General features: G+C 38.6%; 1 protein-coding gene and 1 long non-coding RNA gene across 5 annotated transcripts in view; one reads left to right on the plus strand and one right to left on the minus strand.

Moving 5' to 3' along the window:
- The window catches only part of LOC309504277, a 503,575-nt gene that overhangs the window by 59,710 nt on the left and 426,856 nt on the right, over positions 1-17,009 (plus strand). The window lies entirely within an intron of this gene.
- Positions 12,739-17,009, minus strand: part of mid2 (midline 2) — a 154,699-nt gene continuing 150,428 nt past the window's right edge. For all 4 annotated transcript variants that reach the window (XM_082177273.1, XM_082177272.1, XM_082177274.1 and 1 more), the window contains one exon: positions 12,739-15,409. In XM_082177273.1, the coding sequence (XP_082033399.1) occupies positions 15,007-15,409 (403 nt within the window). In that variant the 3' untranslated portion in view covers positions 12,739-15,006. The remainder of the gene's footprint in view (positions 15,410-17,009) is intronic.

Genomic DNA, 17,009 nt, shown 5'->3' on the forward strand with positions numbered 1-17,009 from the left:
CTATTGGGTTGAGATCTGGTGACTGTGGGTGTAACGGTCACCAGCTGGAGTGCCCTTGAGTGCCACCAGAGGGCACTCCACACCAGACTATCATATTTCACTCATACTACATTTCCCAGAACTCACTGCCCGGACTCATTATCATTGATTGCATTCACCTGTATCTTATTACCCTGTTAGTCTCAGCCTATTTATACCTTGTACATTCATTCATTCCCTGCAAAGTCTTGTTTGTGTTACACTGCATTTCTGAGCATTCTCCTGGTTTTCTTGTCTCTTGGTTTTGGATATCTTGCCCTGGTCCCTGGATTACTCTCTTGCCTCTGGTCCCTGCCTGTTTTGTTTCTTTGTTTGTTTCTTTGTTTTGACTGCCTGTCTGTGTATGACTCTTGCCTGTACATCTGATTACGATTCTGGATTGCCCCATACAATAAAGCTGCATTTGGATCTCAACCTTCGTGTCTCGGAGCGGTTCGTAACAGTGGGGGCCATTTTAGTACAGTGAACTCATTAGCCGCGTTTCCATTACCCTTCAAATTGCGCAAATTGAAATTGCGAATTGAAAATACGCTTAATGGAAACACGTCAATTTCGCAAAAACTCCCATTTATCGCAAAAAAGTTTTTACGCTCTCATGAGGTGGTTTTTCAGGCAATTCGAAAAATGAATATTTCGCAAAACTGCAATGGAAACAGTTTTTGCGCATTTACAGTCACCTGACTTAGAAGACGCAGTGTGTTTGAAGTCCATGTATAGCTACGCAAATAATAATAATTTTATATTATTTTATTATAACATTTAATAGGCTATATTTAGAAGAGGCTTTTATGCAAGGAACAAAGCTGAGCGTGGAGCGCGCACTGCATGACACGGAGGCGCGGCCGCAAACACTTGCATTTTCCTATCAACAGTGGAAACAACTTATACTCTATCATTTCTGGTCAGACAGAAAATAATAATACATTATTCTCAACCACTTTTATTTGTGTAAACTCACAATAACAAGAAAATGCTGTGCTTTTGTAAAATAAAAGAAACAATCAGACGCACATGATCTCCGTAAACTGGGGCGCGAGAACTGAAACAAAATATAGCCTGTGTAGGCTAAAGCTTGAAATGTCCACTTTAAAACGAACAAATTCGAATCGAAAGCTAATACCTTCTGATTATGTAGGCTAATCCGTATGAAAGTTGCATTTCTCTCTAAAAGCGCATCTGATAACAGCGGAGATGGAGATGTGATTTTAGCCGACACTTAGAAAACAATAGTTTATTAATTATATTAATGGCTCTTCTCATTCAGCACTGCGGGAAATACATCAATTCCAGTTTCTAATTTGGCCTTAGAAAACCAGTAAAATCGACATGTTTTCCATATTAATTTGTGAATATTTTAAATGTTTAATAAAGGGGCAAAAAGTCATAAATAAAGCACAGCAGTTGTGTGTAGCCAGTTCAAATTAAAATTTTGGTGTTCAACTTGTTTTAAGAAGACAACAACCGTTCATTTTTCGTTTTTCAATTAGGGGTTAAAAAAGGAAAAACAAATAGACACAAAAGTTGCCTACATGGATCATTTGGACAGAACACGAGACAGAATTATTTATTAAATTCATAAAAGAAACAATAATTAGCCTATAGGAATACTGGATTCTAAATCTCAAAGAAATGCCACAATCGGAGCAGAAATGAGGGCGAAACACCCAGAAACTCCTTATATGTGTCGTTCGGGGGTCTTTCCCTGCCATTAATGCTTGGATAACACGCCACGTCTCCTTCCATTAATAATAATAATAATGTCTAATGCGGTGGCTGTGATATTATAACCAACGTCCGTTGCCGTGATTTTTGGAATGACTTATCGCGAGAGAAAAAAAGACGTTTTAGTCGCATAACATCGGTTAATGGAAACGCCGTCATTTCGCAATAGTTTTTTATCGATATTTAGATAATAGCGCAAAGCATTTGCGCAAATCTGTAATGGAAACGCGGCTATTGTCATGTTCAAGAAACCAATTTGAAATGATTCGAGCTTTGTGACATGGTGCATTATCCTGCTGGAAGTAGACATCAGAGGATGGGTAAATGGTGGTCATAAAGGGATGGACATGGTCAGAAACAATGCTCAGGTAGGCCGTGGCATTTAAACGATGCCCAATTGGCACTAAGGGGCCTAAAGTGTGCCAAGAAAACATCCCCCACACCATTACACCACCACCACCAGCCTGCACAGTGGTAACAAGGCATGATGGATCCATGTTCTCATTCTGTTTACGCCAAATTCTGACTCTACCATCTGAATGTCCCAACAGAAATCGAGACTCATCAGACCAGGCAACATTTTTCCAGTCTTCAACTGTCCAATTTTGGTGAGCTCGTGCAAATTGTAGCCTCTTTTTCCTATTTGTAGTGGAGATGAGTGGTACCCGGTGGGGTCTTCTGCTGTTGTAGCCCATCCGCCTGAAGGTTGTGCGTGTTGTGGCTTCACAAATGCTTTGCTGCATACCTCGGTTGTAACGAGTGGTTATTTCAGTCAAAGTTGCTCTTTTATCAGCTTGAATCAGTCGGCCCATTCTCCTCTGACCTCTAGCATCAACAAGGCATTTTCGCCCACAGGACTGCCGCATACTGGATGTTTTTCCCTTTTCACACCATTCTTTGTAAACCCTAGAAATGGTTGTGCGTGAAAATCCCAGTAACTGAGCAGATTGTGAAATACTCAGACCGGCCCGTCTGGCACCAACAACCATGCCACGCTCAAAATTGATTAAATCACCTTTCTTTCACATTCTGACATTCAGTTTGGAGTTCAGGAGATTGTCTTGACCAGGACCACACCCCTAAATGCATTGAAGCAACTGCCATGTGATTGGTTGATTAGATAATTGCATTAATGAGAAATTGAACAGGTGTTTCTAATAATCCTTTAGGTGAGTGTAGATGATAGATAGATAGATAGATAGATAGATAGATAGATAGATAGATAGATAGATAGATAGGCAGACAGGCAGACAGGCAGACAGACAGACAGACAGGCAGACAGACAGACAGACAGACAGACAGACAGACAGACACACACACACACACACACAGACAGACAGACAGATAGATAGATAGATATGCAGATAGATAGACAGACAGATAGATGACAGACAGACAGACAGATAGACACAGACAGATAGATAGATAGATAGATAGATAGATAGATATGCAGATAGATAGACAGACAGACAGACAGATAGATAGATAGATAGATAGATAGATAGATAGATAGATAGATAGATAGATAGATAGATAGATAGATAGATAGTCATAAGGTTACATATTAGAGTCATAAGGTCTAAATTTGATCCTGTAAAATTTTGGAACAACATGAGGGTGAGTAAATGATGACATCATTTTCAGTGTTTAGGTGAACTGTTCCTTTAAGCGAATTATTTTTGCACATCTATTCGATTTCTTTCCATAAATTTCCCTGATATTGAGCAGCAGCTGGTAATGTGGAGGTGGGGTTGTTGAAGGTGGTACAGTGGGACAGTTATGAGTGGAACAGATGGGACTAAAGTGGGCTGATTTGGGGATGTTATGAAGGTGTCAGAGAGTCATCAGGTATGCAGCTGCCGCAGGTGTTCATGAGCCATCAGCCAGAGCCTCATTACATTCAGCCTAAAAACTCCACTACAACACTGAATAATGCTACCAACGGAACACCTTCATGCAATGAATAATGCTGCCGGTTTTCAGCAGAACTTAGTGAATTAAAGAGATTTTAGAGAGTGCAAGGTCAGGTGAGCTGGAAATATGCCAGCTATTGTGTTGCGCTAACATGTTATTGCTACTGGAGGCTTTATCTGTAACATTTAAATGTCATTTCAGGGTCACCAAGAGAACTTTTGACCCTGCGTTCATAATTAGAACGCTTCAGTCTGATATTCATTTATCCTGACAAAGTGCCACTGTGACACATAAGTGATGCTAAAATGCACTTTCAGGCAGATCTAATTAATTTGTTGTTTTACATCACCGAGACAAGGTGACGAATGATATAACAAGTCATTCTGGATCCTCTAATTACTTGTGTAATTAAGATGGTAATTAGAGAGTGTTTGACTGCAGACTAGGTGATGAAGCTAAGTGGGAATTAACGTTACATTTAGCTATTGGGTACATATAAGACTCATTATCACTGGCACTGAAGAGCTTGATCGACAAGACTTGTTGAGGCTATGATGTGATTCACAACTTCAGTTTAAAGTGTTTACTGCAGTTTCATGTAAAGACCCATTTATACTGTGTGAGAAAAATAGTAAGAAATTGTATTTGTTTATATTGTACTAAAGCCAAAACTATAAATAAAATACAAAGATTTACAAAAAAACTAAAATAGAAAAGATTAAAATATAAATATATAATAAACCTCAACCAAAACCAATTGTTTTCAATGGAATTCAAATTTATTTTCACGTTGGAATGAAATAACTTTCCTTCCCTTTTGTGACGTATAACTGAATATGACTGAATACATTTTTATATATGGTTACTTCAATTTATGTGAAAGAAGAAACTCTTGAAATCATGTATAAGAAAAAAAACAAAACAAAAAAAACCTATTTGCAGATATTTTTTATTATTTCTGTTAAAACCTGGGTCTGTCAATAGAATAAAAATAATTACATTTAATCTCATGATTTGAGGCCATTTTTTCAGAAAACATAATGAATAAGTATAGTGTCAGTTATTTGTTAAATTACTATGTTAAACATTTAATTAATATTATAATAAAAAACTTTAAGTGAACAACATGTTAATTTCGATAGCCGATAAATAAATAAATAAATAACGTGCGAACATTAAAATGTTTTTCTAAAATATTCTGTGCACCCCATTGAAAATACAGCACATTTATTTTTATGGTTAATAAAAAAAAATACTACGGGGTCCGTGCATGCCCCTGTTTGAAAATTATCTGGGAATTTTGAATTTACATTACACAGAACCTACTGAAAATGTATACTTTTACTCAATTACCAAGTTTCCAAGGCAAAAGTGGTACTTTTTATTCTTTATTATTTCATTTTTACCTCCAAAGTACAGTGTTTTTGCAAGTTTTTGCATGAAAAACCTTTTTTTATATTACAAATCAATCAAATTACCCTCCATTCTAAACTTTTATAGTCAATTATGACTATCAATCATTTCAGAGTAGATTGTATTTGAATACAACTAGTTGTTGTCTATTTGAAGAGATGTCTCAGTCAACACACACAAAAAAAGCAAAAAACTTTACTAGCAGACTAAACAGGACATCTCACAGTATTCGGGGTAAAGGAATAAAGCCTATACAAAAAAATAATGCCTCACTGAACACAGAGCAAGATTAACCTGAGATCTATTCCTCGATCAATGTGAAGCTAAGCATGCGCTGCATACAGCCAGCTAAACAAATCACACGTTCAACACAACAATCTGGCACATGCCAGCCAGAAGCTTTCGTTCACACATTTTAATCTTCTACAATTCTGCTGACATTTTGACGCATTCACTGTCACTGAAACTGAATATTTCAATCTGGAGTCTTTGCAGCCGTAGTGGCAAAGCAATTGAAGGTCTTGTGTTGTGCTGAAGAGCAGGCTGGGGTGAGCTCTTCAAATTGGGCCTGATTTCCATGCTCACACATGGAGTCTGTGATAAGAGTCATTATCGCAGAGGACCGTAATCACTGCCTCCGCTGTGACTGTACTAGTGCAGGACTCAACCAAGATACTGAAGCACTGTAGCATAAACTCTGTCTTCAATTACACTGAAGGGAACAGACAGACGCAGCAGCTTTAGTTAAATAAAAGGTACATTTCACTTTGGGGAAACATTCATCCTAATCATGATACTAGAACAAACAATTTCAAAGAACTAAAATAATTCATATATATTGTCTCAGTATGTTCTGCTGTAATGGCCACGTCACATCCCATGACCTCCAGTAGCCCCAAAAAGTATTTGAATACTTAAAGTCGCACTGAATTTGTCGTCTTTTCTTCCGTATTCTGATCCAAGTGAAATTGCCTCTCAAACAAGAAAAAAATGTAGGGCGGCACTTGAGTTTGTCCATCAGGAATCGATTGGATCATTGATTGTCAATTGTGATATTTTGCCTTTTTTTATTTTTTTAGCTTGGTTTGAAGGTGATTTTCATATTAAGCTAGTTCACTCAGGTGTCCTAGTAGAGATTAACCACAAGTAAAGTTCATTATATTAAAGGCAGGGTAGACGATTTGTTCCAGATTTTTTTTTTCAGACGTCAGTCACCGAGCAATGCAACCGAAACAGCAACCGCCTGTGAAACCTGTGACGTTACTCAGAGCGGTTTTTGACTCGAAATTATGCGTTTCAATGGCAACACTATCAATACTGAAATTAATCTGCAGCAGTCAGGTGGTAAAGGTCAGTGCTCTTTTAGTTGTTTATGTTCATTATTATTGTAATGTTATGTGCTTTGAGACATTAGTTAGTTTAACGCCGTCTCTCGACACTTTTGTGCTCCCTGCTGTGCGTTCATGTGTATTGAAGGAGGCGTGGATTTAGAGACGCTCTCTAGGGTGGGTGGGATCTTATGCTTTCAAAGCTAGCTCTCATACAAGCTCTCTGAAAATTCCCTACCCTACCTTTAACTATGAACAATCAGTCACACTTTAGTTTGGGGAACACATATTCACTTTTGCCTCAATAAACTCCTAATTTACTTCTTATTAATAGTTAGTAAGGTAGTTTTTGTAGTGTAGTGGTAAAGTTTAGCTACTGGGTAGGATTAAGGGCTGTAGAATATGGTCATGGAGAATAAGGCATTAATATGTGCTACCACAACTGAACTTTTGATTACTTAATGGGACACACTTACAAATGCAATGTAAAAAAATATATAGCCTTATTTACACATTTCGATTTTCAATAGCTTGCACTTTAAAAGAAACTTTTAAATGTATGTTCTGTTGTAACATATTACACAATTTACTAATTAATCAAGTGGAAAAATAGCAGTTGCAAACATTTTACAAAATCAGATTTTAGGGATAACTTATGTGTATGGTTAGGTTTAAGGGTAGGGATATGGTTAGCATTACATTTTTGGACAGGAATGTTTTTCCAGGATCAACAAAATATGTTGACCCAGGAACGCGTCTAACCCGGCAAAATCAGAAATTTTTTACATTTGCAGGCACTCTGAAGCAGATAAGACTGATCTGACTAGCTAAACCGGGACCCACTGACAGTAAGATTAAAGTCCATAGTCAATACAAGCATTTATCCAAAAAATTTATCATCTGAGCAAGTAAGTAGCATATCTGCCACCTTTTTTCCCTCTGTTTATGGACATACAACAAGCAAGGACGATTGATGTAAAACTGCCATTTCTTGCTATATCTGTCCCAACCTTATAAATCAATGTTGGTGATTAAAAGGCTTTCTGTTGTTATGCGGGGTAAGGCAAGAACAGTTTTAAAACATTTTAAGCATGTTTTAATTTCCATATAGAGCATATATCTGAGAATAAATATAAATAAGATAATATGGTAAAAAAAAATATTTTAGTGTTACACGTTGCATGTAGTTACTGTAGTAATAACTATAAATGATGCATAATAAATGCAACTACCCCTAAACCACACCCTTGTCCTAACCCTACAGTAAGTACATGTAGTTAATTATTATTACTCAGTACTTAATTGTATATTTACACTGTAACCTGGACACCTTAAAATAAAGTGTAACCGATATTATCATTTAATATAAATAATAACAGCATGTTGTAGTTTTACTAGATATTCTTGGTAAATACTAAAGTTATTATTAATAAATAACAATTATTCATTGTTATTATGTTGCCTAACACAATGGCATTTATCCATGCTTAAAATGTGACTATAATTTAGGCTTATAGTGCAAAAGCTTGTTATAGTGACCTTTGTGTCAATCATCCTGTGTGTGGAACCCTTGCTCGTGCCAGATATACAGCTGAGGAACATATTAAGCAATGCCTTATTATATGACTGTATGCACTGAGTCTTCTATCTGCTCTTGCTCATAACTATATGGGCATTTACAAACCTCCTCCTACAACACAATGTTCTGAAAAATAGGACAATGATGCAACAATACACGCATTTGGGATCAGACTTTTATTTGGACTCACATAAATAACAATAGTTCATATATATACTTTTTTGTATATTATACAATTTTTATATAATATATATTTCCTCCTATGATTTACATTCTTTTTTTTTTTTTGCTAAGTTATATCTATTGAAACAGGAGCATTATGTTGATGAACACACATCTGCTTGAACACATAATAAAGACTGAAATATCAAAGAAGAGGATTCGGTTCTTTCATTTTTTTTTGTTTTTCTTTGTTCAGAAATGTAAAAACAATTGCTTGAAAACAAATGTAATTAGTTAATTAGTCTTAAATGCAAAGAAAAGCACGGCTAACTGGAAACCTGATATGCCATAACAATATCTTTCCTGGACATTTCCAATAAAAAATGTTTATATAAAACAGCAGAGAATATCACAGGAAATGCTTCGAGCCGGACCAGATCGTCATGCAGTGACCCGGTGAATCGCACTTGAACAAATAGATCATGTGGATCAAACTAGATCAGAGATCGACTCTGATTTCAAGCTTTAGCCCCTGAAAAGCCTGAAATTGAGCTTTTACATTAGTGACCTGACCTGCAAATCTCAAAACAATTCCTCAAGATTTGCCTATGGATATCACTAATGATGCGCGGAACTGTTGAAGACTTCCTGCAATACATGTCATCTTGCTCTTTTTAGCATGCAGGGTTGCACTCGAGAATGTAGGACCGAGACATGTGACAGCGGCTGCTGCATTGACAGTGTCAACAGAACTGACAACAGTGTGACTGAATGAACTGAGAGAGACTCAGAGGGAGGGACAGTGCAGTTGTGGACATCTCAGGTTTGTGCTCATACAGGAAACACACTGACAATGATTTGACGTTGCTGTCACACATCTCTCATACTGTTTGCACTTTCAGCAGTGTAGAACTCCATCAGCCTAAAAAGTGTCTCATTATGCTGTCTGTCTATTTATTTATTGCCCGAGACCAAGACAAAGTGGATTTAAGAACAAAATGATCAAGTAGAAATGGGTTTGAGACCTAGAGCCTCATTTATAAAATGTTGCGTAGAAACCGTCCTACATTTGATCTTACGATAATTCCTAAAATGTGTTTACGTGTGATTCAGAGAATGAATGTATAAAAAAACGTGTGTAGGGGAGACTGGGGACAGTTGCAACAAGTCTTATTCCTCCAATCAGAAACATGCTAGAGTGATGACACATGCACAGTTAGACCCTCCCCCCACCAAGAAGACATATTCAACATCTGCTGCTGCATTTATTGTATGAAAGTAACATTTTTCATGAGCTGGATTTTTGTCATACTGTCCGGACCTTTTGTATGAATTAATCAAAACTTACTTAGTTTGAATTATTGTTTTGTTGATTTCTAAGTGACATGGTTAGCATGTGTCAAGGTCAGTGTGTCTAACCAGCACATGATGTTCTGTTATGGCTGATAGGGTGCAACTGTCCCCAAGCTAAACAGCCATATCAAAACAGACCACACAACAGTATTTTTCAACATAAACAAGTCATTGTGGGGTACATAAAAGGATAGTAAGAAGGATAGTTTTATTCTGTTTGTTTTCAGTATGCCAAGAGTGAGGAAGAGGGTTACTAACAGAGGGGTTCCCCTCAATATTTTGGAAGGAGCATCAGACGTAATCAGGGATGAGGGCAGGACAGTCAGGGCAGTGGCCAAGGACTTCGCCATCTGTCACACCACCTTATTCCGATTCAATAAAAGAAGAGAGAGACTTACAGGCGAGGGATCGGATAAGTTACCGAGAGCAGGGTACTGGACCAGCAGAAAAGTGTTCTCAGAGGACCAAGAGAGGAGCATCAGAGAGTATTTAAAAAGGGCAGCTGACTTGTACTATGGGTTAAATCCCAAAGAGGTAAGATAAATATGCGAGAAAAACTCATTTTAATCGAACGAATGTTAACAACTTCTTCGACAATTTGAGCAAGGTTTTGGACAAACACAAGGTTGAACCACAAAACGTGTGGAACATAGACGAAACAGGGATAACGACGGTCCAAAATCCTGAAAGGGTTGTGGCAAGACGTGGTGAAAGGCAAGTTGGTGCAGCCATCTCGGCAGAAAGAGGCACACTCATCACACTAGCCTGTGGAATCAATGCACTTGGGAACACCATACCACTGATGTTCATTTTTCTCGCAAGTGCACTTTTAAACCTCATTTCATCCAGGATGGCCCACCTGGCTGCATTGGGACAGCCAACGCATCAGGGTGGATGCAAGAGGCTGATTTCCTGGTATACTTGAAGCACTTCCAGTTTCATACAAATAGCTCTTCAGAGTCCAAAGTTCTTTTAATTCTTGACACCTCTCGCACCTGTCTGTGGAAGGCATCAACTTCTGCCGCAGCCAAGGCATTGTCCTTCTATCCTCCCACAAATGGAAAGGCAGGATTTAGATGCACAGGGATTTGGCCTTTAATAGGGAGATATTCCAGGAATGTGAATTTGCACCATCCCTGGTCACTGACCGTCCTCTTCCACCTTCCGCTGTGCCTCCTCCAACAGGGCCACCTCCTCTGACAGGGCCACCTTCCTTCTGTGCATGTCCCTCAAGACCATCATCCTCTGAGATGGGTACAGAAGACTTCTCATCAGAAGCTATCCGGTCACATCCCAAAGCAGGAGCCATAAAAAAGTGTGCAAAAGGCAGGAAACGATGCTCCATTGCCATTCTTACAGACACTCATGTGAAGGAAGCAAAAAACAAACAAAAAAAAACAAAAAAAAAAAACTCTGCAGCAGAAGGTAAAGAAAAGAATCTGAGAAAAGAAAACCACAAAGAAAAGTGTAAAGAAAACCAAAAAGCAGCCAAAAAAAGAGAGAGAAGATTATGACTCTGATGAGGAAGAAGACTTCTGCATTGTGTGCCTGGAAAGCTACTCGAAATCCAGGGAAGTATGGCTGCAGTGCTGGATGTGCAAGTCCTGGGCACATAAAGATTGCACAGGTGGAGGAGATTTTTACACATGCCACAACTGTGACTCAGAATGACTGAATTGTTGATGGAATGGCTTTTCCGGGAGCCAGCAGAATTGTTGGGGGGAAGGGGGTGTTGTGCGTTTACTTATGAATCTTTACGGGTGTGTGTGTGTGTGTGTGTGTGTGTGTGTGTGTGTGGGGGGGGGGGGGTTAAAACAGTTGCAGTTTTGTACAATAAATACATGTTTAATAAAAGTTTTTTGCATTGCAAATTATTCAATTATTCTTATCCGACAATGAAATATGGCACACTGAATCTATGTAGGCTTATGTTCTACACATAAACAAACAAAACTCAATAACTGTTATTTGATAAATGACTAAATAAATAAATAATACAATAATATTATTTTATAAATAAATAATACTATAATATTATAGTAAAACAGTTAACATTTTCAGAATTCTATGCTCATTGAGACAAAAAGCTAAAGTTAATTAGTGAAATTTAAGGTATTTTTTATCATGTTGCAACCGTCCCTGATTGTGTTGCAACTGTCCCCTGGGTTGGGGCCAGTTGCAACATCTGGCTTCTTCCATTCAAATAAATACTGTGAATGATATGTCATATGCAATCATCTTTAAATGGTATGGGTAATTAGCAGACAGATGCAAGTTTATTATATACACATTTGGTTGGTCTAGTCCAAATAGTCTCCGAGTAACTGAGAGAAATGCAAAAAGTGTTGCAACCGTCCCCAGTCTCCCCTACGCCTCTCTACCAGAAGTTAAATACATAAATCGCAAATGATCTTGAAATTGTGCACAGCTGAATGGTTTCCGATCTCCGCTTTGTAAACGGCACCTAATTAATGTCATTAACATATAAAAGAGAACCAGTCAACGTCCAAATCCTTTACTTGAGAACCGCGAGCGACAAGAAGTGCTTAGATTTCCAAATACCTGCAGTTCTCCGACTCTCTGCCACAAGGAAAAGTGTGTACGTCTGCTACGCTAAGCACTGTTCCACGTCAAAGATCGTTTTTACAAATATGAACGCTGGCGTGGATTTTAGCGTTCACATAAGTTCAAATCTGTGCGTACGCACGTTTTAGAAATGAGGCCCCTAAAAGGTGGGCATACACTGTGCGATGTCAGTGCGATTTCAGCAAGGTTACCTACTCACACTGAACGAGTAGATCGCATGCGATGTAAAGCCAAAGCTCGCGTTTCATGTGCTCACACTATACGGTCCGATCATCGAGCTGCGACTTGTCGTGTATCGTGTGATATCGTGTATCCAGAGATATTGTCAAAACAAGCATCAGCTATCAATATCAAGATGATTTAGCATTTCCAATGTATGTATTAAATTATTAGTAGTATTATTGTTTTATTATAAGGGAAGGCCTACTTTTATTATTACATTTATAGGCTATTATAATTCATTTGCCACGCATTTATAGTGCATCCCTGCATAACCGACATGCTGCCAAGATTAGATAGAAGCTTACTCCTCATTGAAAATTGTCTAAAAACATATAGGTCGATTACAATGAATTATAGGTCTATAATTAAAATTCTTAATAATCTATAATATGTCCGAACACTGCAATAATCAGTCATCAATGAAAATTAAAAACAGCTTTATTTCACAAACAGTTTGTTTAACATGAGCATTGTTTAACAAATTAATAAAAGAGGAACGGTATAGGCTACATCGCAGGTGGCTTTGGAAGACGTGGGTAATATGGTTTATCCATTTTGCAACACGAACTGGAGGTAATCAACAGAAATTTGTAGCTAGTTTGATAGTTACAGAACGAAAGATCTCCATCTTTTCGTTTTCTTTCTTGCTGCATTAAAGATGAAATGGTTAAATTCTGTTCTCGCGTAGGCGCAGCCAGGGAAAAACACTGAGTTTAGGGCAATCGGTTCGTAGCTTTGCTTCAAGTGTGTGATATAGTCACGAGGAGCGACCAAAATTTCTGACATGCCAGAAATTCATACGACCATCCGATTGACGGTCGGGAGAGGTTAACCCCCTGTACACTGCACGAACACTGCACAAAAACGACACACGACAAAGCTGAAAATCGGCCCGACCCGAAAAAGAGTCGCACTAGTCAGAATTCGGCTCAAAATCGGACGAAATCGCACAGTGTATGCCTATCTCAAGAACTTAATGCAATTGGCCAGAAATCATAATAAATGCTAACAAAAGCCATGCCTGTTCTTTATTGCTCAACTACACCATTAATGCACGATTCAGCCACAGATTAAACTTTGTCTTGTGACTTTACAGATCGATGCTGAGAAGGATGATGCTGGAAAAACAGTTGGGAGTGACGTAAATGCGACCCGATCTCATGAGAAAACGATTTTACAAGGTGGTGATTTCGTTTGAATTCGTACAATGCGATCTGTACGGAAACGTATGATTTAAAAAAAAAAAATCTATATATATCACGAAGGTCCACCCCTAACCCCAAAATACGAAAACACACCAAATTATACGCATTAGCCACCAATATTGCCAAAATATAAAATAGTTAGGAACTGCTATGAGATTGTTTTGAATAAACATCTGTTTTGTGTCCTTATCCAACACAAATAACGATGCTATCAGTGCACGCAACTTGTTCTTAGTGAATCCCCACTCTATTTTTGTAGAGGATGTTAAGCTCTCAAGATGTACCAGGAGGACCCACATACTTCCTGTGCTTTCAAAGTGGATCTGATGGTAATGCTCTGTGCTTTCAATCAGAAAGATAAAAAGAATCAAAGCAATCATGTACATTCAGCAGAGAAAAGAGGAAAACCCTACTGACAAAAAGCAAAACCTGCAGTAGGACAGTAGCGTCAGTAGTACGAATCTGGATATTTACAATGGCCCAAATGCATACAAACCACTTTTTCAGGGAAGTATCTCAAGTTTAGCATGCTATTGCAAAGATCTCTTGCTACACACTTGGATTTTTTGCCTGCACTTGCTCAAGTGATTGTCTTTATCTGAACCCAGAACCGGGTGTCCTTATTACAGCCCTGAACATGTGGATGATCATGTAAGATTCATCACAGCTATTGAGAAAATAAATCCACTAAACTGTATTTGCTTTGGACGATCATTCTAATCATTACAAATCTTAAACTGATGAAACAAAATGATCTTTCAAATATTTCTGAATGAATGGATGTGTGATATACTGTATATGCACTATGGTCATCAGTTCCTGATGGCATCTGAATGCGTGTCAATGGACAAACACCTCCACGGATGGGATTTTGTGGTACACCATATATCAATTATTAAAGATACATGTTAAAAACACCTGGGGAAACTTGTGCCTCATGCTTTTCACAAAAAAAACAAAAAACAAAAAAAACAAAACTGAGATAGTGAGAACAAATCACAGAGGAAATACATATCATGCCATTATCTCCAGACATTTTTTAAACCAAAGAATCATCTTTTCTCCCTGAATATGAAAAGAGTGTTATAGACCCATCAGATAATAAATGCAACCCTTAGTAGAAACACCAATCTGTCATTCTAATATAATCCATTATATTCCTGTCCAAAAGGAAGTCCAACCCTGTCGCAAGTTAGTAAGTCTTTTTATACACGGGGCAACAAATTCAACTCTAAAAAGTGCTTTTAGGGATACATTAAAACTGACAAAAAGCAAACTGACGTTTCATCATCAATAATTTACAATTTAATTTCCCCCATTTCAGCTCTTTAAATCTGAGAGCTCATAATTCACTCACTAGCCGCTCATTTATGTGACTAGAACTATCAGGGACAACTAAAGGTCCAACTTCAACCCAGCTGTGAAAACCAGGAAAAGAAGAGGGGCAAGGAAACCTTCTGGAATAATCAGCTCCCATGATGCCTCAGTGGCAGCTCTTCATTCCAGACACATAGGGCGAATCCTGTTGGCGACAGATGCCCTCCTGCTGCTCGCTGCAGTCCACGAAGTCAGGCACGGGCAGCCCTGACATGATCATCAACGATTTGTTCCAGATCATGAAGGTTGGTGCCACTGGAAGCAGGAAGGAAATGTCAAAGGTGTAAATGTGCTGGGAGTTCATGGCATCGTAGAAGGACAGGGCGTTGTTGTCGTAGTCCAGCAGCACTCCCACCCTGCGCAGCTGTAGCGAAGCCTCCACGATGGACTCCTTGTTGTTGTACCGCACCAGGAAGTTGTTGTTGCAGCGTGAGAAAACCCATGACGATGAGTTTTTACCGCTCCATTCGTTTTTGGGTGCTGACTTGTAGGCCACACCAAGCGCATACCTGAAGGGGAAATAGAAAGTAGAATGCAGTCATTTGATATACTTTTTTTTAGGGTGGTTGTCCTGGCTCACTTGGTCCCTTAGGAATAAAGAAACAGTTTTTAACAACTTAAGGGGTTTTCACACTGGCAGTTTAGGGTGTTTACACACCTAGATCATTTGTTTTGTTCTCGAAACAGGGACTTAATTTGTTACAGTGACTACGTTTACAAGCTGTCAATATTCGGGTTATGGTCGGGTTAAGATCACTATTTGGGTTTCTGAAACATTCGGAATAACCCGTTTACATGCGTGAGCAGAGAGAGTTACTCCTGTATACATGGAATTTGTAATCAATTGGCAATATCCCGATGTAAACGGCGACGCACGGTTAGCGTCTGGACGTACAGACAACCTTAAGAATTTCCGATTCTTCTTCCTGTATCCAAAGACAACAACAACAGCAGCAGCACGCGGATAATGAATAGTTCGGGGCAGATAGTGATCGCCTTTGTTTGCGCTTTCCTCCTCGCTCCAAAAGTGTGGTGCTGTGCTGCGTCTCGCCATGTTTACCTCTACTTCTTGTTTACTTCCGGTATACTGCACGCGGGTTTTTGTATGTGCCGTCTCTACTCAAAAGACGAATTCCTTGCGAATAGAACATGCGCAGAACACAAATCAATGTTCCTTTTGATGGGGATATGCCGATACACGTTTACATGACCAAATATTCGGGTTAGAAAAGGGGTACCCCAGGGATCATATTCGGGTTTTTAAAAACCGGGATATGAGCATATTCGGGTTTTTGCCGGTGTTTAGATGGCCGTGCGCGACCGGGTTATTGCTAATATTCCGGTTTTGAACGGGTTATTGGCTGCATGTAAACGTAGTCAAAGTTGCATTTTCTTCTTGGTTTGGTTCGCTTTCAAAGTGTACCAAAATGTTTTTATGCAAGTCACATGCGAGTACAACTTTCCTCTTATTGGTCAAAGTTTCCTCTGCGTCATCCATCAAGATAATTGACAAGTTTGCTCCATGAGCTTATTGTGGTTTTATTTGTAACGGTCGAGACACGTGCAAACACTATATAGCCGTCATTCCAGGTGTTAAATTATTTACTACATTCGTATTATATTCGAATACAGTTTTTATTAGTTTTTATTCAAAACAGAGCACAGTTCTCATGGAAAAATTGGTAATATGAAAGCCGTCATGCGGATGCGGAAGCGCACCGGGGTACAGAACCTGACACTACCTGTAGGAAGTGGTCTGAGTTTTCTTTCTCAACTGTTTACCTTCACTTTAAACATAACTGACTGTGTTTACGTGAATACTCACCAAGACAGGCATTTTGACATTATTTTGTGTGTATTTGACTGTTTTAGCGCATAAGCAGCAAAAAATAACTCAATTTAGTAGTGACATGCGGCTTTATGTGTGGACACTTTGGGTGTGAGCACAAAATCTACAGGAATGAGTAAAATTATGGAAATTCAAGCCTTGTAATCAACAATATTCATCAGAGCGAATGAAAGAAGTGAGGGGAGGCAGGTTTGTGTGTCAACAAGCTGTCGTAGAGATCATGAGAGAGCGAGAAATTGTATTGTGTATCTATTCTGCAA

This window comes from Leuciscus leuciscus, assembly GCF_965113295.1.
Source record: "Leuciscus leuciscus genome assembly, chromosome: 8".
Classification (NCBI taxonomy): domain Eukaryota; kingdom Metazoa; phylum Chordata; class Actinopteri; order Cypriniformes; family Leuciscidae; genus Leuciscus; species Leuciscus leuciscus.